Below are 23,260 nucleotides of genomic sequence, written 5' to 3'. Positions count from 1 at the left end.
AAAAAAAGAGACAAACGAAAGTTTAACGTTGATTTCTCGTGCTTTTAGTAACCTGGCTTTTACCCACCCAGGTTATCCGAATTCTGCAAAGGTCCTGCAGAAGGGGGCCTCGCTTCATCCCCCGGAGCTATTTCCCCCGGACGGCGTGTCCTTGCAACCGATTGATAGGGTGTACCTCAGTATGCTTACCTCTCTCCTCGCTTGCTGGACAGCGGCTAACACTTGTACAGGCGTGTACAGCGAAAACCACCACGCTGGCCAAAAAATACCCCCCCTTTCATCGCTACGATGCTCAACGACGACGAAATAGAAAGGGCCGCAAGCCAACTCGCCGAGTATCGAAGCAGTAACCCATTGCCGCAGATTCTGGACCAGTACGCGAACCTGCTCGAGGATTACAGGCGCCTCCGGAGCGACTACGAGGAGGAGCGCGATGCGAGAGAGAGATACAAGCAGCTGGCCCGCGACCAGGAGCGCAACCCCTTCGTGCTCGTCCTGGTCGATGGCGATGGCTACCCTTTCCACGAAAGGCTTCTCGACAAAGGCGCCGACGGCGGGAGCACCGCCGCCCAGCTGCTCAATGAGGCCGTTAAGGCCGACCTGCGGAACAAGGGCCTCGAGCAGTGCAAGATCATGATCCGCATCTACGCCAACGTCGCTCAAGACCCTTGCGAGGGCCGGCCTCGTCGGCGCCGAGAAGCGCTCCCTCGGTCCCTTCATCGCTAGCTTCAACCGCTCTTACGGCCTTGCTGACTACCTCGACGCCGGCGAGCTAAAGGAGAACGCCGACTTCAAGCTGCGCGCCCTCATGCAGTTGTACGCCGATAACGCTCAATGCAAGCACATGTATCTGGCCTTCTGCCACGACGTCGGATACATCGCCGACCTAACCCCCTACGTGAGGGGATATAGTAATAAGTTTACCCTCATAAAAGCCCCTGGCACCAAGTTCCATACCCAGTTCACTAAGCTGGGTATGGACATTGTCGAGTTCCCCGGCGTCTTCCGCCAAACGCCCCTAGAGATGGCGGTCCCGGTTCGGCCCACTCACAATGCACCCGCGTCCGCCGCCGCCGCCGCCGCCAAGGCCGACAACGCACCGCCCCCCTGGACGCCGTCGGCGGCAAACCGAGCCCCTACCGGGTCATCCCTATCACCCGGCAGCGGAGACGCAAGACAGGGGAACGTCTGCCGCTTTCACGCCGTCGGGAAGTGCAAGTATGGAAAGGCTTGCAAGAACATCCACGTCGACCGTGCGACCTCCAGCACCAAGTGGAGGAGATCGAGTCCAGATGACTTAGTCTCGGACACCATCAACTCGTTACAAGACCCCGAGGTCAGGATATTCCCGGGCTCTAATTCCCAACCGTCCGCTACAACTCCAGCCAAAGACGGTACGAACCACCAGCGACAACAACAAGAAAGCCATGAGCGTGAGATCCCGGAGCTAACCCGGGCAGACTCGGGCTTCGCCTCGTCGTTACCCCAGAAGCAAGATATCCCAGAAGGCTGCATCGCGGTCAACACGAAGAACTGGCGCCTCGATCCTTACATCCCGCCATCCGATCCCACAATCTCCAATCGCCTGAATGCCCGCATCAGCAGGCACCGGGTTTGTAATAACTTCCATCTAAACGGGACCTGCGACGCCGGCGACTCGTGCGAATACGACCACAACCCGCTTGACGCCGAGTCCAGGAGTGCGCTCGAGTTCATCGCGCGCTCGAAGCCGTGCTCGAAGCGCGGCGGGTGCAGAAACGCCAAGTGCACAAACGGGCACATATGCCAAAACTCACGCTGCAAACACTATGGCGGCAAGGTACACTGCAAGCTGCCTTTCCTGTCCCACACCGAGGACTTGACGGTGGATAGGTTCATCCCCGCCGACATGAAATCTTTCCACAACAATAACAACAACAACAATCATACTTCACAAGCCTGGGCTGCTGATACCAGCAGTACGAGCAGCAACGCTGGCGAAGACGAAGCTTACTACCCCGTTTCGACACCGACTCTGGGCGAGGAAGAGGAAGGAGAAAAGTACTACTAGAGGCAACGCATGCAATTCCGGAAACTGTGGAGCCGGCATACTCGAATGAATGTCTGCCTTTTCTATCTTTTTTTCTTTCCTTCTTTTTGGGGGGGCTTGCTTGGCCAAGCGACACGGCACACCACCGTCTGACAGGCGGAACAAGAGTTGGTACCACTTACCGGCTCAGATCAGCAGTCAATGTTCTGCTCTCTGATCCCTTTGGATGTACGGCTTAGGACAAAAAACCCCAAGCGTGTTGCATACTACTACCACGACACAACCGTCAAGACGGCGGATGTGGTATTTGGAGGCTTTTCGACTTGATTGATCAACCAGCCGAGGAGGGGATGCAGAGAGAGAGAGAGGGGAGGAGGAAGAGAGAGCGAGGCAGGGTCGATTATCGACTCGACAACCAGAGACTCAATCCATTGGCCTCTAGCCAAAAAAACAAAACGAAACCTGGACGAATGAAACGACATGAGAATTACATACAAGAACGACACAAAACGATTGGACTGGGCCACGATAATCGGGCAAACGCTGGCTACCTAAGAACCTGGCATAGATGACACAGCCACATGGCCGGCTGCATGTGAAAGATTGGAACATGACCGTAGCGGCCAAGACGATGGCTACTTTAGCTATTCGAAAATGTAACTATCTAATGGCTAAACGGTTTGATTACGTGTTGAGACATAGAACCTATGGGGGGGTGCTGGATGATGCGTGGACGGGGATGACATGCCGGTGCAGTGGCATATCCAAATGTCACGTACAGAATGCAGGGTACAGAGAATCGTTCAAGCAGATTTTCAACCAGCAACCGACCAGAAACTCCGGGAGACCCGAAACTAGAGCTAATGGGAGCCGATATCAGCCCGATTCTCCGGTGGCGTTGAGCAAACCAATTCGACCGAGGCCAAGACTCAAGAGAGTCATTTGTTCGCACCCCCCAGGGGAAGCTGTAAGAGAAGAAGAAAAAAAAACCAAGGTTGAGTTTTTTTCCCCCTTCCAGGGGCAAACAAGGCTGAGCCGAGGTCCAGCAGGTTGCCCTACAAGCTCTAATTGGGCCCAGGGGTTACCCCCAAACTTCCAAGACTTGACGTCTAGGGCACGCTACGTACTACGACAAGCTCTAATGCTGTCACTTGCACCGAATTCCGCCCGAGTGGGGGTCTCCTTTTCTATTTTCGGTTTTATAGCAAGCCGTGATAACGGTATTGAGTGACCGCGCTCGGCACATCAACGCGCCCAACAGAACGACACGCACACCAACCCACCCATAACCCCCCAACGACCGCATCGGCACCCCGGCGAGGAACAAGAGGGCCCCGCAATAATTATCGCAGAGCCAGGAAAGAGAAGGCTCCTCCCTCGACCCCCCCCCCCCCCCCCCCCCCCGTCGTCCCCGATAAACTAAGGCCGTAGATTCGCGTCTTCGGTGGTTGTTAAAATCCAGGATTCCCCATTTCCTCCCTCCTCCCGATGCCATCTTCTCCCTCCCTTCTCGCTCAATGCTCCAGCACGCTCTGGTGCCACATCCGCTCCTTACCGCTCTGGGCCTTCGTCCTCGTCGTCCTCCTCCTCGGCGCCGTCCGCCAGCGCCTGCTGCCTTCCCCTTCTCCCCCTCCCCGACGGCCCGCCGCCGCAGTCGTCGCGGATAAGAAGAGACAGTCACCGTCTCCCTCGCCTCGTCCCGAGTAGGCCCCGAAACCTCGCCGGGTACAGAGCAACAAGACCCTCCCTCCCCGTCACACACCGCCCACCATGGCGTCCGCAATCGCAAAGGCCACCCGCACCGAGGCCGACTTCGATCGCTTCCCCGTCCGCGTCGTGCGCTTCATCCGCCTCGCCACCGCCGGTGGCCTCGCCTACGCCGCCTACCGCATCCACTGGCGCATCGTCCTTGCGAGCTTTTTCACGGGACCCGGCCGCATCAGCCGCATCCTGATGCTCATCTTTGCCCTGCTGAACCTCAAGAACATGCCCTTTGTCTGGACCGTAAGAGCCTTCTTCTCCCCTTCCTCCCCCCTGAGAACATGGACCACAGCTGACAAACCCTCCGTGCCCAGTACCGCATTTGGCACGCCATCATCTACCACTGCTTCATCCGCAAGTCCCCGCGCCTCGGCCCGCGCTCCCTCTTCCGCCCCATGATCTCCCAGTCCCACGCGCCCATCATGGAGATCGACTACAACATCCACAAGTCCAACTCGACCTACTTCGCCGACCTCGACGTCTCCCGCACCCACCTCTGCACCTACCTTCTCCGCCCCGGCTTCCGCCAGCTCACCCACAACGCCACCACCAAGCTCGTCATCGACCCCAAGTCCGGCAAGCCCGCCCGCGGCCCCCTCGGCATCATGCTCGGCGCCGTCCACTGCTCCTTCCGCCGTGAGATCACAGCCTACTCCCCCTACGAGATGTGGTCCCGCATCCTCTCCTGGGACCGCAAGTGGCTGTACGTCGTCACCCACTTCGTCCCCCGCGGCACCGCCCGCCCCACCGAGTGGCTCGACCCCAAGTTCGGCACTGCCCACGTGCGCCGCAGGCCGTCGTCGGGCAGCGGCGACGCCGACAGCGCCGCCGCGTGGGAGAAGAAGATCTACGCCACGGGCGTGAGCAAGTACGTCTTCAAGATCGGCCGCCTGACGGTCCACCCGGCCGTCGCCCTCGAGGCGAGCGAGCTGCTGCCCCAGCGGCCCGGCGGCTGGACCGGCGGCGACGCCGGCGTCGGCGACGAGGACGTCGACCTGAGCGACGTCGCCGACGATGGCGCCTGGGACTGGAAGATGGTCGAGAAGAGGAGGCGCGAGGGCATGAAGTACGCCGCCGCGTTCGCCAGCATGGACGACCTGCACGGGTGGCTCGACGGCGCCGACGGTGGCGACGGGAGCGCGCTGGGCAAGTTTGGCCCTGGCTAACCCATGCTAGGGGCTTGGGGGTTTGGGAGTTGGTGTGGTAGGTCAAGAGACGATGATACCCGATAGATGGAATTACCTGCCTAGATAGAATATTAGACCTACATACACACACACCGTTGGAAAGATCAATAGGGGTGTGTGGGAAGGAGCTTTGGGATAGACAGGTGTCACACTGAAGATCTGGTAATAGAGCTAGGCATGCATGCGCATAAACAATAGAACGAGTATGATCCTCAAAAGAGTCACTCTGGCGGTGGTTATTTCTCTTATTTTTTTTTTCTTTTTCTTTCACGCTAAACTCCGCGACACCAAAAAAAAAATGTCCTTCCCTTCCTCCTAGCCGGCCTTGATGCAAAAACTGGGGTCCTTCAAATGAATATGAATATTAAGAAAAATATAAAGAGTAGGTAGCTGCGCAAAGAGCCCGGTGGGACGATGGCACTCCGTCGTCGGACGGACTTAGAGGGCAAAGGCGGCGGCGGCGGCGATGGCCCCGGCCCAACCGGCGGCCTGCAGTCTGTCGGCGGCGCTGGGTGCCGTGCTGGAGGTGACGGCGGCGGCCCCCGTGGCGGTGCCGGTGGAGGTTGTGGTAGCGGTGCCGGTCGTGGCGGCGGCAGAGACTTGCCCGCCCTCGCCGACCATGGCGCAGATCTGGGTGGCGAGCTGGAGGACCTCTGTGGGTAAACGCACTCTTTAGTCAACCATTCAATTTTTTTTATTACAAAATAAAAAAAGGGGTTTCTTCAGTTCTTCACACCAAGTAGAGTCGAGCAGGAAAGAGAAAGAAACAAAACGTACTGGCTTGATCCGAGGAGTTGCAACCGGACGTGGCGAGGCAGGGGACGACGGAGGAAGTCAGCTCCCCGACCTTTGAGCACGAGCACGTGAAATCCGTGACGTCGCAGTTCACCGCCTGGGCTCCATCGCGGATACAGGTGACGGCGCAGGTAGGGATCTCTTCGACAAGCTGGTCGATCGTCTGCGCGGCCACGCTGGCGGCGAGGAGAGAGACGACGAGGGTGTACTTCATCGTGGCTCGGGTGTCGGTGGTGAGATGGTGGGAGGGGGGTCTCGGAGTGTTGGCGACAGTAGTCGGGATCGGGGGGGTCGTAAAACTTCGATGCGGCAACAAGCAGAGCGTGTGGGTGGGCTATGGATATTCTAGCAGAAGCACTTCGGGAAATCAGGCGGAAAGCTAGCAGCATGAGCGAGGATGGCGTTCTTTATAAGAGAACACGGAGGAAATGCACGCCCGGCCAGGCCGTCGATTTGGCAGCAAAACGATGGACGGAATGAACAAGTTCCAGCCAGACAAACTACTCAGAGCTTCCAAACGCAGCCAAGACGCCGTCTACGCCGACGCGCTGTTGGTGTCTCGCACCCCCGGATCAGGCAAGGATGCGGACATGACAATGGAAAACATCGGCGAGTGAAGCGAAGCGGGTCAAGAGACCGACCTCGCTGCCTCGGATTAATGCCCGCCTGGGCCGTGTCGTACCTGCATCTCTGGCAGGAGGGCCGGCTGTCATGTCATGTCAGTCCAGTCCAGCGATCACTAGCCAGCCGCCATGGCGTCTTGGGCGTGAGGCATCTCCTCTCCTAGCGAATTGGGACGCTTGGGTTAGTTTGCTTTCCTCTGCCCTTTAGTGGCCCAGGGCGCACTTGCTAGTCGTGATCCATTCAAACAAAGACGGGCTAGAGTTGATTCGTCGTCGGTCGGTAGCGGTCAGTATTTCCCACTATCAAGGTCTTGACCTGGTGTCGATTCTCCGCAACCATCCAAGCGCGTATGTTGAACGAGGGACAACGACCCTAGCACAGCTGAAGAGTTCTACGTGGATATGCATGCCGTGGGGGTCTGGACCTCCGGAAAACCCCATCGTTCCGGTGACTCTTGCGCTTCGGGGTTTGCAATCATGACGTTGACGATGCCTGTCTGCGTTCTGAGGAATGTTGGTCCAGGGGACGTTGATTAAGCTCACCCGACATCATGTAAGCTTTCTGACGACCCCTGCCAGAACTGTGGGCCGGGAGAGTTATCGAGTCGCTCGACCAATCCCACCTGCCCATTATCCGGCGAACGGATCGCGCTGAGAGCACCTGCATTAGCCCTCCTTCGATCCCATAGTGTGTGGTCTGTGTGCCGTGCCTCTCCCGCAAACCAGAAGATGGGACGGCAGGGTTCTCATGAAAAGTCCGCCTCAGTTTCTCACTCGGAGCTCATGAGAGCATCCGTCTCTGGGCAGACAATGTGGAATTGGTGAATGGACTAGGAACAGACACCGTGTGTTCTGTTATTCTATGCGGTCGCCATTGGGCTGGTCGTCGACGCATAGACGACATTGTGTGCCGCCTGTCGCCAAGCTGTTCGAGACCAACATTTCCAATAACTTGTTCTTCCAAGATTAATATCTTGCATCTAGTCGTTAGCTCATACGGATACATTGTGGCGCGGTTTGCCTTGCCCAATCCGCTCGGTCGGAATCCTAAAGCGCGCGGGGAGACTACGTCTGTAGTAGCACCGCCCGGTCGAATTCGACCCAGGGTTCAGAGACTGTTCACTGTTGGACGCTTACTCGAGATCGTATACATAGACTAGCATGCCGCCCTGTCCTGCCAAGTAAGACGCGGGAGTCGCAGAGGCGAGTCGCATTGCAAAAGCTTGGATGCGGTGCCATGTGCGTCGAGAAAACGGTATCCGATATCAGTTTGCCCAAATGATGACGGACCCTGATAATCCTGCCGGTGATCCAAGGGCATGGTTCTGCCGGTTCTCAGCTTCCAGTTTTGCTGATGCTACCATGTCCCATGATTCGGGGGGTTGATCGGCCGGTAGAAATCTTGGTGGACTTGGCAGATTCCTGCACTGGTTGATTGCCATGGCGAAGGAGACGCAAACGGAATGTCGGAAAGATCAACGAGCAATTGGCCGAATTCGAGACAATGGGTTGGCGCTGTTGTTGGCCACAGCCTAGTCGCTTGGCCGACACCGTGCTCAAGAGCTGTCTCAGTCTGCTTAGTTTCCAGCAGTCTTGCATCCGATGCCGCCGGGATTCTCGCATCTTCTTGGTAACGTCCATGTGGTATCGTGATTTGGATGCTGGGCCAACATGGGGCGGGTGTGTCCGCTAAGGCTACGCACACTTGGGTCGCATGGCGGTGCTGGAGACACACGCAGAGCTTGACGCGTGTGGATCTCGGTTTTTGGCTCCAGGCGACCGCTGAAAAAACTCACGTCCGTACCTTTCGATAGGTAACTTGAGGTAGACAGAGATGGGAGAGGGGGAATCTGACTCAAACCTGGGGGCGCAGATGGCTTTTGTCCTTTATTAGGCAATCTACGGTCCTCGGTTGCCTCGCCGCGCATCAACGGTCCCGCCGCATTCAAGTTGGAACGGAGAGGGGCATCGTTAGCATCGATCGATCAGGAATCAGCCTTCTCCGCCGCCTATGTTGCGCCGGCCTGCCGGGCTTATAATTGACCTCTCCTCCGCCTAGCTAGAGCAGATGCTGGATTCGGGGCATCCAGTGTGGGGGATGAGAGGGTGGTTAACGCTCGAGTACGGGATGGAGAACTAGTACTAGAACAAGTGAGTTTTTATCGACAGCGAAGCGCGATCGAGAAACGGCAGGTGCAATATTTTGTTGAGTGACCTTGTATTCTATTGGATGGAGTGCGGGTACATAGATGGGAATCACAGCCTGGTAAAGGATGTGGGTTTCGGATTGGGTGCAAAACGGAGTTGTAGATGAGCAACAGATGGAGCCAAGACCAAATTAAATCTCCGTGCTGTATCTGTATCCGTTCATCATTAATCAGAAGAATGGCACAGAAGGTGTGGGAAGCGGAGTGTTGGGAGTGGGAGACGAGATTGAAGCGCCAGAAGGCGCAGTGAGGCGGTCGACCTGCTGGTGACGACAGGGGAGGGGGAGAGGGGAGCCCACTTACAGTACATACAGTGTCGCAACGAACAGATCTCACGGTGCACCATTGCCCCTCCATCCACCATCCATCCCACCTATCGACCTGCCTAGGTACCTTACCCAGGTACCTTATCCAGATATTAGCGGCACCGCGGGGCATTCGGTCCTGAACAAAGTCAGCTTCGGCAACGCGACAAGAACTCTCTTTCTCCTACCCATCCAACTCTCAGCACTGCCGAAGAGAAGAAAAACATGACGGAACAACCGGTGTCAGTCCTCTTCGTCTGCCTCGGCAACATCTGCCGCTCGACCATGGCCGAGGGCGTGTTCCGCAACATTGCGCAGAAGCCGCCGTACAAGGGCCTCATCAGCAAGGTGGATTCCTGCGGTACAGGTACGCCGCGGATACGTCATGGAATAAACCCTCACGATTTGTCGCGCACTCGCTGACACGAGAATGACGGCACAAACAGCGGCCTACCACGTTGGCGATCCCCCAGACTCTCGCACGATGGCGACTCTCGAAGACCACGGTATCACGGACTATTACCATGCCGGTCGCAAGGTACGGACCCCTCGGCCCCCCTTCCCCCGGGCCTACAGACACATCCGCCGACGAGCCATCCGACGGTACCTTGAGCAACTAACGCGAGTTTCTTCCCAACGAGCAGGTGTCGCCATCCGACTTTAACAAATTCGACTACATCTTCGCCATGGACCGATCGAACCTGCGCGACCTTCAGAACCTCCAGCAGCGCGGCAACCCGGACTCCAAGGCCAAGGTAATGCTGTTTGGCGAGTTCTCGGGAGGCCGGAGGCCAGAGGTCGTGGACGACCCGTACTACGGCGGCGACGAGGGCTTTTCCAAGGCCTACGAGCAATGCACGCGGTTTTCCGGCAACTTTCTGAAGCACATCTTCCCTAACATCGACCCCAAGGCGTAAGGAACGGGCAATTGGCCACGGGGGAAAGGGTGAGAGAGGGGGAGGGCAGACGGGCTGGAGGGGAGAGGCGACCAGATGGCGCCGAGCTGTGAAATGCAATTGGGAGGCGACAGCAATTGCAGCGGGGATTCGATCCGACGTTGGAAAGAAGACGAAAAAGTTTTTGTCGCCGGTGATGATCACGCCCATATCACGGCGTCGGGACGGGGCAGGGAAGGGGGTCCGCAGAGGTATGGGGCGGGACGATCTGACAAATGGGACAAAGTCAGCCGCATTGGTGAAATGAAAATTGCCGCATCCAGAGATGTACAGGCAGGCATTGGGAGAGAGGGGGATTGGGGGGCATATCAGCGTGTCTTGTTTGTTTCCACAGTTGCGAGTTGCATATAGAAGATGGTAATCCTCACGCAGTTCAGTCCCATCACCGGCCAATACAGAGTGCAGGAGCGAGGAGCGAGGACGACTGGCGACAAGAGTTAAAACGGAGTCCGGGACGCCGTTGAAGATGGCCCAAGGTGGACTTGTGCCTAAGCGAGATGGACTCGGGACGATGCTAGCGCTCTCGTGCAGCCGTGACGACTTGGCTACTTGGCGTCACAGAAGACTTGGAACGGATGGTCGGCTAGGAGATGGATGGTAGTAGGGATGGGAAGAGAGAGAAGAGGAGGGAGAAGAGGAGAAGGAGGAGCTGAAGAAGGAGGAGGAGGTCGTTCAGCCTTACGGCCACATGGGAGAGGGATGGATTCAAGGCAGGTCGCGGTGGTGGCCGTGATGGCACGGCCTAGCGTTGTCATCGCAGCGACGGCTTACGCCGAGCTGGACCGCCGACAGACTACGACCAGAAGGAGGAGCGCTCCGTGCTGACTGTATATTCCTTCGGGGGCTATGGTTTCGGCCTCGATCTACCAGAGCATCAGATGCTGACGTTGTATGTTGCTTGCTTTGGATACAAACCTACACATACCTACCTAGGTGCCTAGGTAGATATAGATAAGTACATACAGTGTAGGCCACCTAATTATTTCTGCGCTGACGGATACAATCCTCGAGCGAGGTGCGGCTGAAGCGGCCTGCAGGAAGGTTTGGACGGCGCCCGTGGCTCCCTTGCTTCTGACAAGATCCATAGTCGGGCTGCTGATTGAGATGAGACCCGGCTCAGCTTGATGATGCTGTGTAGATTTCTGGGAGCATGTCTCTCTGGTCACTCGGGTGAGGCCGAGCTTGCAGATTCACGTTCCGTTCCAGAGACAGGAGTAAAATAAGAGCCCCCCGCCGGTCGGGGGCACTTGCAACGAGGGGAGAGATTGCCGTCTGTGTATACTAAAACTTCCGCTGTCCTTTCCCTCCCCCTCCCCCTCTGAGAAGTGCCCTCTTTGTGAAATGAGTGAATGAAAGAATGGATTGTCGCGCGGTTGCAGAGCTGCAGTTCCAGTCACGGACTCGCGATGCCCAGCGGCTGCTACTGGCCACCCCGAGATACATGGGGGCCTCGCCCGGGACGCGCCAATCATGGGCCTCAACAAGCTCCGTGTTAGCAAATCAAGTGCGGGACCGTAGGTGTGAAGTGTGGATCGTTTCCGCCAAGTCGCTTCCGGCCTAACGTCAGCAAGCATGTACCACCTACCTCGTACCTTGGGAGCAGCAGGATGCATCTGAAGCCGCAACCTGGAGACAGCTAGCTGCTACTGCAGCTATCTCCAGCGCTGTGACATGACCAGAAACGACCGAGAACAACTTGTCTATCCATCTATGATCTTGGGTTCCTATGGATGACCAGGTACCTACGGGCGGACTCGAGGATGCAAGGTAACGGCAACAGGACGCTCGCTCCCAAATCAACCCGAGGGACCAGCAACAAGCACATCGTATCGTATCCCGTCAAAGTGGCCCAGTCCCATTCCCATTGCCGGGTCTCGTCCAATCCAAACGACAAAGTCCACTTGAATGAAAGTGTGACAGGACAGCTTGCCCCCCTCCCCGCCCTTTCTCCTTTCCCGTTGCGGTCCAGTCCCCTGATGCTGCCCGCCCCTCCCCCCTCGGCTCGTGCCTTTGACCTTGACCGCGACCTGCCTGTCCCGTCGCTTTTACCTTCCTCGATTCACCATCCACCCATCCATCCATCCCAGGTACACCACCAACGCGGCCTTGAACTGAACCTTTAAGCCCGGCCGTCCCATACCGCCGCCGCCATCCCATTCCCCCATTTGAATTTCTTACACCCCTCCCCCCTCGTTGTCCTGGTCCTGTCCTAAGGTATCCTTTCCTCGTCTCCTATCGTACAATATCTATCTGTCTCTTTCTCCCTCTCGCTGCCATTCTCCTGTCTTCCTAAGTTCCTCCCCCTTCACATCCAACCCCTCGCAAGCAAGCAAGCAAGTCAACAGGCATAACCGCGGGACAAAGACGAGAATTGCTCCGGCGACACTGCATTGTCATCCGTCGTCTTCGACCGGCCATACCTATAACACCTTGCCGCATTCTCCCCCCTTGTCGGCCTGACTGTCTGACCGTCCGACTGTCTATTTGTCTCGACGAGCCATTCCTTTTTTTCTTTCCTTTTTTTTTTTTTTGCGTGAAGCCTCGCTACCCTATCTGTTCCGCAATTGTCGCATCGCATCGCATTCCTTGCTCACTTCCCCACCTTTGCCTCGATTGACTCGCGAAAAGATACCCCTCGATTTCTCGACATCTTCGACACGGCAACATTCAAAGCACCGGAGAAAACCCACAGCACAGCGTTCCTACCGACGGCATACCCGCCTAACAAGAAAACACCTCGCAACCATGGCCGATTTGCAAGGACGCAAGGTCTTCAAGGTCTTCAACCAGGACTTCATCGTCGACGAGAGATACACCGTCACCAAGGAGCTCGGCCAGGGAGCTTATGGCATTGTCTGGTGCGTGCGACCTTTCCTTACTTTCCTTACCTCCTCATCCTGTCAGCCCACCGACGCTGCTGCTGCTGCTGCTGCTGCTACTGCCCCGCCATTTCTGCCCAGAAAACTGATAACTGTTCCCCCGTTCGCAGCGCCGCCGTAAACAACCAGACTCAAGAGGGCGTTGCCATCAAGAAGGTCACAAATGTTTTCAGCAAAAAGATCCTCGCCAAGCGCGCATTGCGCGAGATCAAGCTGCTCCAGCATTTCAGGGGACATCGCAACGTGAGTCCTTGTGCCATCTGCCCACCCAACCCGAAGCTGTCCTAGCAACCCCGCGCGGCGCCACCCCCCTCGCCTGCACGAAACGCCATCGACAGAATGCTGACAGCCAGCCACAACAGATTACCTGCCTGTATGATATGGACATTCCCCGACCCGATAACTTCAACGAGACCTACCTCTACGAAGGTACGCACCTCATCGTCATTGCACGCCCCGTGTGCAACCCGAGCTGGCTTGCTAACCCGTCTTGTGTGCTCTAGAGCTGATGGAATGCGACCTGGCGGCCATCATCCGATCCGGCCAGCCCTTGACCGACGCCCACTTCCAGTCCTTCATCTACCAGATCCTCTGCGGTCTCAAGTACATCCACTCCGCCAACGTCCTGCACCGCGACCTGAAGCCCGGTAACTTGCTCGTCAATGCCGACTGCGAACTCAAGATTTGCGATTTCGGTCTGGCACGTGGTTTCTCCGTCGACCCCGAAGAGAATGCTGGTTACATGACGGAGTACGTCGCCACAAGATGGTACCGTGCCCCCGAGATCATGTTGAGCTTCCAAAGCTACACCAAAGCTAGTACGTCGTCCTGGTGCAAAGCGCCGTGAATTATCTATGTCTGCATGAAGTGGCTAACGGTGTACTGTAGTTGACGTTTGGTCGGTTGGCTGCATTTTGGCCGAGCTACTCGGCGGCCGCCCTTTCTTCAAGGGCCGTGACTATGTCGACCAGCTGAACCAGATTCTGCACATTCTTGGAACCCCCAACGAGGAGACTCTCTCCCGCATCGGTTCGCCCCGTGCCCAGGAATATGTCCGCAACTTGCCCTTTATGCCCAAGAAGCCTTTCCCCAGCCTGTTCCCCCAGGCCAACCCTGACGCCCTCGACCTCCTCGACCGCATGCTGGCCTTCGACCCCTCGAGCCGTATCAGCGTCGAGCAGGCCCTCGAGCACCCCTATCTTCACATCTGGCACGACGCGTCCGACGAGCCCGACTGCCCCACGACATTCAACTTCGACTTTGAAGTTGTCGAGGACGTCGGCGAGATGCGCAAGATGATCTTGGACGAGGTCTACCGCTTCCGCCAGTTGGTCCGCACCGTCCCCGGAGCTACCCAGGCTGGCGGGCAGGCCGCTGGCCAGCAGGGCGGTGCTAGCCAGGTTCCCATCCCATCAGGAAACCCTGGGTGGACTTCCTCGGACCCCAGACCGCAGGAGTACGCTGGCCAGGGAGGTGGCTTGGAGGCCGACCTTGCCGGTGGCCTCGATCACCGGAGATAGAGATGCTGCACTTCTCGTGCACAGGTGCGCGCCCGCCGGGCGTATGAAGGAAGAGCAAACGCCGGTGTTGGCTTTTGTAAACTGGCGGGCAGGTTCAAGGCTTTTGGATACGGTGCCACGTGGACTATGGCATTTTGAATATGGAAAGCTGGGGTCGCTTGCAGGCATGGTTGTAGACAGCAACTCCTCATGTGCGAGGGAAGAGAAGAAGAAGCAGAAGAAGAGAAGGACAGGGACAATATTATTGGGGAAATGGGATCGCCCGAAGAGGTTAAAGAACACGACAAAGATGAAAAGAAGTCTCCAAATTTACCTAATTCCCTATAATGTCCTCAGCGCGCGCTCTTGAATGGCACATCGCCAATTGGCGCTTGGCAAGCTTGGATGTATCGATTGATGCGGCCAATGTTGCTTTCGGTCGTCTCATATACCGGTGGTTGAGGTGGCCGACACGGCGGCTATGTAAGTTTCAGTTGATAAAGACGATGATTTCTTTCTTCCTTTCCTTCTTTTCGATTATCTTGCCTTCTCGGCTGACTATGCTCCATGCGGACACGAATCCAAGTCAGTCTCGTGGCCAAGACATGATCGGAGAGGACTGCCACTAAACGTGTCTACGGGGTAACGACAACATCAGGCAATCTTCGCCCCAGGCATGTTTTCCTCATGGAGTTGGTTGCTCTATCCCCAGGGCTGAAACATGTTCACAGCGAACATTGTACACGGGAGGAAGGACACAACTCGCGGTGATGAACAAAACCAACTCTCTTTTCGCCGACTCCTCGAAATATGTACCGTTGAAAGTAGAAAGAGAAAAAAAGAAGAAGAAAAAAACGCCCAGTAAATACATGTGGGGAAAAAACGGGTAGGGAAGAGAGGGGAGGGAGACCGCCATCTCCTCATCTACGTCTCGAGACGGTACGATGCGCCGACCCAACCTCCGCATTACATCTCCCGTCGACCCGTCTGATGCGCGCCCGGGGTATATCCAAAGTCTTGTGAAAGAGTGAGATGAAAGGAAGCTGATTGCAATGAAATGTGTTGATGAAACAAGAGTCCACCCACCCTTGCCACATGCACCACTGACTGACTGACTGACTGACTGACTACTACCATCTAACTCCGTTTGAAACCCGATTTATTTTGAGCGCCAAAGAAAGGAGAACGCTCTCCCAAACAGGAGAGACTGAAGGGACCGACGGTATGATTCTCACTCAAGCGCTGGGGCCGAAGAACCAGTAGTAGGCCGCGTAGGGCACGCTGTCGGTGGCGCCGACGGTGGTGCACTGGTGAGCGACGCCGCCGGCAGTGACGACGCGGTAGACGGCGGTGACGCCTCTGCTGGCGCCCTTGTCGCCCAGCAGAAGCCAGTCGACGGCGCCCGTCTTCTCAGGCCCGACGTCGGCGGCCGAGGGGGCCTTTGTGCCGTTGAGCTTGCCGCCCTTGAAGAGGTCCGCGCCGACCTCGAAGGTGGGCACGCTGGCGGCGTCGAAGAAGTGGACGCCGATCTGCTTGAGGGGCGCGATGCTCGGGAGGGCGAGGTCTGCTGGGGCGGGGAAGGGGCAGGAGGCGGAGGCGCCGAAGCGGGTAGTGCCGTCAGAGACGAGGGGCAGCGGGGAACCCCAGAGGGCGTTGGTGGTGAGGCCGTTGAAGAGCTCGACGGAGGGGAGGGCTCCGGCGCCGGCGTTCGGGTAGAGGGGCGCGGCGTCGTAGAGGGCGGCGAGGGCACCGGTGGCGGTGGCGGCAAGGGTCGTCGCGCCGGTAGCGTTCGTCGTGGCGCAGGTGTAGTTTTGAATGCCGTGGCCGAGGGCGAGGTGCTTTAGGACGAGGCCCGCCGCGACTGGGGGAAGCTCGACGCCTTTTGCGGTGGAATTGTGTTAGCCATGGGCTTCATCGAGAGAGCATGTACCGTGTAAGTCGATGGGATACTACTCACCATTGCCGTTGACGGGGAGGATCGGGGGAGGCTTGGAGCCGCAGCCGGAGCCGGCCTGTCTCCTTGCGGGGGCGGCCGAGACGAGAGCCAGGGAGGCCAGTAAGAGGAAGGTCTTGGCGAGCATGTTGGGCTGTTTGTGGTGGTGATCGGCTTGGTTCTGGCGGGGTGTCGGATGGGAGAGCAAAAATGCGGAACTGGGAGGTAATGTAGATATATGCAATAGCGGTAGCAACCAAGCGGCAGGTAGGTAGGTACGCAAGGAAGAGACCAAAAGAGAAAGTCCTGATCTAAGAAAAGATTGACCCCGAGGAGATAGGCAGGTAGTGTCTAGAAGGGAGTAATGCGGCGGGCCGTGTTGGAAGTGGCCTTCTTGGGGGCCGGGGGTGTGGGTAATTCGGGCTGAATATAGATAGGTACGGCGCTTACAAGCGCTGCTACGACGGGGGTGGATAAGACGGGCTTAGGCTTTTGTTTTTGTTTTTTTTGGACCGAGACAGAAAGCGAAGCTAATGCGGGCGGGAGATGGAAGAGTAATATAAACACACACAAAGAGGTGTGGGAGATATCCCTTGGTAGCAGTGTGTTCGGAAGACTGATGAGAAAGAAATAGGCAAAAGGGCCGAGTCAAGGAGTCCGAAGACGAGGCGTTGGAGAGACGGAGAAGGTTTGTGTTGTGAGACGGGCCAGAAGAGAAGACATGGGACGGAGCTGGAGGATAGACTTTATAACGAGTCTGATGATGGCGAGCGAGAGAAAGAGAGAGAGACCAGGGCTTCAGCTAGGAGACAGATGGATGCGACCTCCCACCACCCACCCCCATCTATCCATACCCGAACGAGGCGCATTCTGTTCGGGTCTGACAAGGCACGTTTCCTTTCCAGAACGCAAGGCGGCGCAGGGGTCAGAATGAGGGTCTCCGTGATGGCATCCAAGGACCAAATGTGTCTATCATCGCGCGGAGGATTGGGTGCGTAGCCCCGGTCCATGCTAGGAGTACATGTTTCTTATGTCTTGAAGGTAGGGAGGGTTACCTTGCCATTGTCGTCCAGCATTAGGTAGCTTGGACCCCTCAAGGCGAGGCAGGGGAACGAACGTCTTTGGGGCCGTGGGACTGGGATGGGTGTCTTTTGCTTCTCAGGAAGATAGGGAGGAAAATAAAAAAAAAAGGTTTTCTTCCCTGGTTGGACATGAGACGAAGAAGGAGACGAAGACGGATGTCGAGGCTTGCGAGGCCAGACGAGGAAACGGCAGGTCCAAAAAGACAGTGCGGTACGTACCCGAGAAACCCTGCCTATGCTCTGCGGGGATGCCTGGTGCAATGCGCGGTCTAGGTCTCAAGGTAGCCACTACCAAACGTTGTGGACACTGAACGCCGAACGGGGGACGGCACGAACGCTGCTGGAAGAGGGGTGGGGCCGTCAGTGGCTGGGAGGGGCCTGTTTGCCGGCCACTGTCGCCTTCTGTCGTCCTCTGCAACGCCATGGTCACTTTTCACAATATTCCTCTGAACCGTATTTGTTCTCATCTCTCATCCGTCTCTTCGGTCAGTCGTACGCTTGACCTTTACTTACTCAACTAGCCACCGCAAAGCTAGGCCTCGTACACGGCCGCGGATGCTACGCGCCCTGCACGGCGAGCATGGCGAGTGTCCTACCCGTCTTACTGCATACTCATAGTACCTAGTTGTGGAATCAAAGGCCCAGAAGCACACAACTCCGGAGAATGGTCACCACAGCCGACCACGCTCATATGTCTATCTGATAATACAGATACCATCCTGCCACACAGCCACAGGTCAGAACTTACCAAGCCCACGGCATTCTCATGTTCCGGACAGGCTCCCGCCGAGTCTCGATGACTGAGCCTGGCGAGGCGAAGCACCAGCTTTGTCTGCGAAGAATGACGAGCGGCGCCGTCTGCTCTTGTCAGCACCGAGCCTTGCCGAAGCTGTGCTCTACTGCTTAGTAGGAAACTGCGGCGTCTACCGAGTCGCTGACAACAAATCTGGGACTTTCTTGGGACTTCCTTGGGACGTTGAAAGCGCGCGGATCCCCAGAGCCAAGAGTCTTGGTCGTCTCTAACTCCATTTCTTGGCCCCAAGATCCTATGGGCTTTGGATGAGCATTCGGCCGCCCAAGATAGCCGACACCGTGCCCCTTCGGGTTGGGATGGCCGCCAAGGGAGCTTTAGGATTCACGTCTTGGTCCATCTTGGGTCGGCAAAGCACTTCATTTCCTTTCTGCAACCCACCAGTTTCCATGCACATTGCCAATGTGGCTTGCTTGTGCCAGCCAAGGTCGTGTCCGACACGGACACTGTTGGACCTTCGCGGGTGGGCGCGGCTAAGCTGGCAATCCAAAACCCTCACAGCGACTCCATCTTCGTGCGTCTATTCATTCCCCGCCGCTAATCCGCATTCAAGCCTCGATGACTGGCTGACGGGGTGCTGTGCCATGCATGCATGCTTTTGCTAAGCAAGACACTCGACTCACAGGAAAAAAGCACGGCTGCTCGGGGAGCCGAGATCTCTGGATCCATCTGCGCGCTGACTGGCTTAACAAGCAGCTGCTAATAGCTTGGACGGCTGTTTCTTTATTTGGAGAACACCTACCAGTGATCGAGAGATCCCAAATACCCTCCAATGCAAGGCGGATGACGGGAGGGCACCCATCCGTGTGGCTGGTCATGACCGTCAGTCATGCAGACGTTCTTTCGGCCGTCAGATATTGACTTCCACCCTGGAAAACCGGCCGTCGTTCACTGCACGACAGCTCCCGATGCAGCTGGCCGTTTCAACCGTTGCCGTCTCCTCGGCGTTTTTCACCCTGCATCCAGCATACGTTTTCTTGCAGCTGACGCACTGTCCCACGGAAACAGTGGCGAACAGGACCGACCATTGACTGCTCCACTGATCCCCAGAGCCGTCACATCGCAACCGCACTCTAATTCAGACGCGAATGGAACTTGCCTTCTCCTGAGGACTGGCAAGCAATCTGGGCTCGACCTCCTCTCTCGAGAAAGGCAGTCCAATATCAAGAGTATGAAACCTCGCGAACATTGCACGATGTTTGGAGATCTGCAATACCACACCAGTGACAGATCTGGTGCTACTGCCTTCTCTGGACCATGGTGTTTAAGGTCCGGCAAAAGTCTTCAGGGGCAACGCCAGTTTGGCAAACTTGCATTTACGACGTACCCTGCTCTCGACCCGGACGTCGCCAACTTGTCTTCGATGATTCCTTGCCCACGACTCGGTGAGTTCTCAGGATTGAAATCGCCGACAGGACACATCAAGCTCCGTGCCATAAGCTTTAGCCTTTCGTTCGAGTCTAAACCCTACTACGTGCCTCCGGGCTCACGTCACGGAAGGGCTGAGCAGCAACAAAGACCCGGTTAAAGGGAACCGTGGGAAATCGCAACTCGCCTGTTCGCTCTACTCAGCTCCCATTTCGATCTCAACACTCAACCTGGGGCAAGTGAATTGGTCTGGATAGTGACAAGCCACGAACAGACACGGCCGGAAACCTAGCTTGCCAATTCAATCCCAGCCCTTTAGCCGGCCGGGAACCATCAACATGGGATGAATATCTCGTGTGTTGGAAGACGTCTCAGACATTCCGCGCCGCCCGCAACTCGACTGATCAGCCAAGAGATCTGGCAACACTAGTCAGAAATGCCAAAGTCAATTCGAACTGACCGACTCGTTGCGGGCGATGCCGTGAAGACCACGATGAGGGGAACTTGTTCTTCCAGAGTTTCCAAGCGAGGGGAAACCTCCCCGTTTCAAACGGCCGCTAAGCTTGTAGCCCGACGTTTCAGAGCCCGCTGCACTGCATCATCTCCGAATCCCTTCGTTCTTGATCTTCAAGTTTCAATCCACCCAAGGATTCCTGGCCCACCGGGCAATCCAACAATCCACACAAAACTGAGCATCCCACTTCCTCGCGAAGCCCTATTTCGGAGTTCATCCAGACTTTCCTCCTTGGCGACGATCAAACCGATTACCTATCATTGATGAGATGACCATCACCCACTTCCAAGCATTTTCAGCGACAAGGCTACTTACTGTTTGCAATGGCTCCCTGCGACTCTGTTGCCCTCTTAGCGTTCGACGTCAGTTTTTCAATCGACTTTCTACCTAAGCCAGGATCATGTATCGCCTCGAAACCGAGGTACCTCCGAAGGACCGCTACCTGCAGCGCAGACCCCGAGAGTCACCATGAACCACTGCACACTGACTTTCCAACCCATAGCAGTATTCAAGGCACCGGGATGGCAAAAGGCCTTCTCGTATGTATAGCTCGGCCTTCTCCCGACATATCGACATACCGCGGCCTCGTTGGGGTTGTCTTAAAGTTGACTAGCTTCAAATTGAGGGGTTCGCACACGCAGGAAAGCAGCCATCACACGATCCTAGGCTCCCAACCCCCTCCCCGCAGACTCTCGGTGGACCGCAACGACTTGTTGCACAGACAAGGTCTACCGACTCGAGCAGCACGCAGATGAGCTAAAGCACGGCCTGCCGTAGTCCATCTGCACCTAATCTACTCTTATCATTTCCGGTCGATGCTCAATGGCCGTGGTAGTGGAGCGCGTGGCCACACGGCGTTCGTCCGACCAATGGCATCTGCCGTCGGTTAAGAGGGCGGGCGGGCGCTTAACTCGCATGCCAACGTTGGACTGCCTGCTGCAGTCAGACAGACATCACAACAGCGTTCCACCAACATTTGACTTTATTGACACCGCGTCCAGCCGCGGTCTGCCGACGAGGTTACTCTCGTTGTGCTGGCTGCTTGCTTTCATGCCCCTCCGCTCCTTCGGCCACTTGGCTGCTTGGCCACGAGGAGGGAGTGCGGCGTGAAGTGCGCTTATCGCTTATGAGTTTGCGGTGAGGCGTGATGCTGGAGGTGGTGATGTTGCTTGTTGGCGCTAATGGCGCGGATATTCTGTGTTTTTGCCGATGAGAACAGACTGTTGGAAGGTCGAAGGAATTGCAGCTGCAAGCGTCCCTTGTCGACTGCTTTTTCACTTCTCACCTGATGGATTCCGTCTGCACTGACGAGGCGTGTTGGCAAACATGCTCGGCTATGGCGGTTGTTGGCGCGCTGCTGGTTGGTCAAGATACGTTGGGACTGACTGCCTCCCTGCGGTGGCGCGGGCCTTTGAGGCTGTCTAGCTGGCCACGAGGCAGTCTTTTACCGCATAGGCATCTCTGACGACAGGTTTGGAGTCATGGTCTGCCTCGAAAGAGGGAGTTGAGTCGTGTTGGTCGCCTACTAGAATATTTGAGAGGCAGGATCCTCTTCTTCCCAGTGTTGACAGCATCCAATGCGCACGGCGTCCAGGCCGCCATCTCGGCGATGAGTGTAAGCCGGGACGCTCTCAAAGTCCGGTGACGTTTGCTGAGAACACCCCGCGATCGTCAAATTTAGTCCCAGTTCCAACAGTCATCAGTGTTGGTGGAACCAAACTCGGCCGTTGGAAGCGGAGCACGATTGGATTGCCTACTGCCGTGTATGGAACTAGAAGCGTGCTCGGCAGGGCGGGAGGATAACCGAGTTTACTTTCTATTGATGAGGGAAACACGCCATTTCCCATGTATTGCCCGACGCATTCTACGAGTACTTTTGAGAGCTGTCACCTATGGGTCGTCTGGGGTTAGATAGCGCCATTCGCCCTGAACGCCGACCATTGTTCTTGCATCCGCCTGACCTGCCCCGGGGTGAATTCGTTCCAGCAATCGCTAAGCAGGCTGAGTCAATCGGCCGTAGCGCATGCAGCAAGGCTCTCGAAAGGACGCTGGGGGGAGGGCAGGAAAGAAAAGGTGGATTCTTACTCTGCTTGGTAATTCATAAAGTTGTAAATGGGATCCTCGCCCGGCAGGTCGGGGCAGGTGTCCTGGCCCACGGTGCAGTCCCACGAAGACGTCGCCTGCGCGGGCGTGTCGTCGACCTGGTCACCGCCGTAGCAACCCCCGGTGAAGGTGTGCGCCAGGCCGAACCAGTGCCCGACCTCGTGGACTGCCATGAGCCCGCGGTCGTTGCCTTCCCGCGAGGCGCCGCCAGGAACGGTGTTGGTGTCGACCTGGCAGCCGTCGAGGACGAAGTCGCGGGAACCCGGGGACGCGGACGCGACGGGGTAGAAGCAGCGGCCGAGCGTCGGGTACAGCTCCTGGACATACAGGTTGAGGGCGCCGTAGTCGCCGCGGCGGAGCGCCGTCTTCATGTTGACCTCCTCGGCGTGGTCGGACCAGGAGGCGTTCACGGTGCGCGTGATGCCGGCGAGGGTCATTGCGATGCCGTACCGGCCGAAGACGTCATGGAGGACCCGGAACTGCTCCTCGAGGACGGTTTCCTAGGTTGTGTTGATGAGTTAGTCATTCCGATGATGGGGGGTGGGTGGAAGAGGGGTACTCACGCTCACGAGGCCGGTGTCGTTGGAGGCGATGGCGTGCACATACACGGGCACGGAAATGTTGGCCGCGATGAGGCCGCTGCCGCTGCTCCTCGCCACCGACGCGTGCCGAGAGACCGAGGCGCGACCGTCGCCGGGTTCCGGGGTCCCGCAGAACGCAGCCGGTCGTTGCAGGGACGCCTGAGCGGCCGTTGCGGCGACGAGCAGAGAGAGGAGCATGACGAGTTTACGGCTGCGCAGAGACGAGGACGGTTGTTGAACTCGAAAGCAACGAAGTGTGAGGGGGCTCTCGAGAGAGTTGGACGCTGGAGCGAACGTTGAAGTTTTGTCACGAAGCTTGAGAAGTGAGAGAGAGATTGGCGCCCCCTTATGCCAAGGGCCTAATTGGAGGTCTCGTATTCTCGGGAGGTCCGGTGGACGCCGGACGGGGTTCAAGGGCACGTCATGACAAGGATGTTCCGTCAGGGAAGGTGGCGGAGGGGCGAGATGGAAAGCGATGCACATAGGATACTGATCAGATGTGATGAACACGGCGCCTGATAACGTACATGCTTGCTGCTATCGAGCAACTCCAGTTGCTGTCGCCTTTTCCCCAGTACCTAGGCGTTGGAGTTGCAATCGACGATTCGTGGTTTTGACCCTCACACT

General features: G+C 57.0%; 8 protein-coding genes across 8 annotated transcripts; 5 read left to right on the top strand and 3 right to left on the bottom strand.

Moving 5' to 3' along the window:
- Positions 1-288: 288 nt before the first annotated feature.
- On the top strand, positions 289-2,050 carry CH63R_08553 (C-x8-C-x5-C-x3-H type zinc finger protein; the record flags this gene model as incomplete). The annotated part of the gene is given in 2 exon segments (XM_018303527.1): positions 289-654; positions 665-2,050. The coding sequence occupies 2 exon segments, from the start codon at positions 289-291 to the stop codon at positions 2,048-2,050; spliced, it is 1,752 nt and encodes a 583-aa protein (XP_018155550.1).
- A 1,749-nt stretch (positions 2,051-3,799) lies between these two features.
- Positions 3,800-4,956, top strand: CH63R_08552 (Capsule polysaccharide biosynthesis protein; the record flags this gene model as incomplete). Its single annotated transcript, XM_018303526.1, has 2 exons — positions 3,800-4,033; positions 4,105-4,956. The coding sequence occupies 2 exons, from the start codon at positions 3,800-3,802 to the stop codon at positions 4,954-4,956; spliced, it is 1,086 nt and encodes a 361-aa protein (XP_018155549.1).
- Positions 4,957-5,341: 385 nt separating this feature from the next.
- CH63R_08551 (uncharacterized protein) lies at positions 5,342-6,161 on the bottom strand (the record flags this gene model as incomplete). Its single annotated transcript, XM_018303525.1, has 2 exons — positions 5,342-5,630; positions 5,755-6,161. The coding sequence occupies 2 exons, from the start codon at positions 6,159-6,161 to the stop codon at positions 5,342-5,344; spliced, it is 696 nt and encodes a 231-aa protein (XP_018155548.1).
- A 2,971-nt stretch (positions 6,162-9,132) lies between these two features.
- CH63R_08550 (Phosphotyrosine protein phosphatase) lies at positions 9,133-9,824 on the top strand (the record flags this gene model as incomplete). Its single annotated transcript, XM_018303524.1, has 3 exons — positions 9,133-9,274; positions 9,354-9,445; positions 9,552-9,824. 3 exons carry the CDS (start codon positions 9,133-9,135, stop codon positions 9,822-9,824), a joined length of 507 nt encoding a protein of 168 aa, XP_018155547.1.
- A 2,784-nt stretch (positions 9,825-12,608) lies between these two features.
- Positions 12,609-14,262, top strand: CH63R_08549 (Mitogen-activated protein kinase; the record flags this gene model as incomplete). Its single annotated transcript, XM_018303523.1, has 5 exons — positions 12,609-12,721; positions 12,853-12,985; positions 13,105-13,171; positions 13,246-13,560; positions 13,631-14,262. The coding sequence occupies 5 exons, from the start codon at positions 12,609-12,611 to the stop codon at positions 14,260-14,262; spliced, it is 1,260 nt and encodes a 419-aa protein (XP_018155546.1).
- A 1,214-nt stretch (positions 14,263-15,476) lies between these two features.
- Positions 15,477-16,322, bottom strand: CH63R_08548 (Malate dehydrogenase; the record flags this gene model as incomplete). Its single annotated transcript, XM_018303522.1, has 2 exons — positions 15,477-16,120; positions 16,199-16,322. 2 exons carry the CDS (start codon positions 16,320-16,322, stop codon positions 15,477-15,479), a joined length of 768 nt encoding a protein of 255 aa, XP_018155545.1.
- Positions 16,323-18,896: 2,574 nt separating this feature from the next.
- On the top strand, positions 18,897-19,595 carry CH63R_08547 (uncharacterized protein; the record flags this gene model as incomplete). The annotated part of the gene is made up of 1 exon (XM_018303521.1): positions 18,897-19,595. One exon carries the CDS (start codon positions 18,897-18,899, stop codon positions 19,593-19,595), a length of 699 nt encoding a protein of 232 aa, XP_018155544.1.
- Positions 19,596-22,030: 2,435 nt separating this feature from the next.
- CH63R_08546 (Metalloprotease 1) lies at positions 22,031-22,831 on the bottom strand (the record flags this gene model as incomplete). The annotated part of the gene is made up of 2 exons (XM_018303520.1): positions 22,031-22,552; positions 22,616-22,831. The coding sequence occupies 2 exons, from the start codon at positions 22,829-22,831 to the stop codon at positions 22,031-22,033; spliced, it is 738 nt and encodes a 245-aa protein (XP_018155543.1).
- Between the last annotated feature and the right edge of the window lie 429 nt (positions 22,832-23,260).

The sequence above is a fragment of the Colletotrichum higginsianum genome, chromosome 6 (assembly GCF_001672515.1).
Source record: "Colletotrichum higginsianum IMI 349063 chromosome 6, whole genome shotgun sequence".
Classification (NCBI taxonomy): Eukaryota; Fungi; Ascomycota; class Sordariomycetes; order Glomerellales; family Glomerellaceae; genus Colletotrichum; species Colletotrichum higginsianum.
Note: the sequence above shows the minus strand (reverse complement) of the source record. Positions and strands in the feature narration are given on the sequence as shown.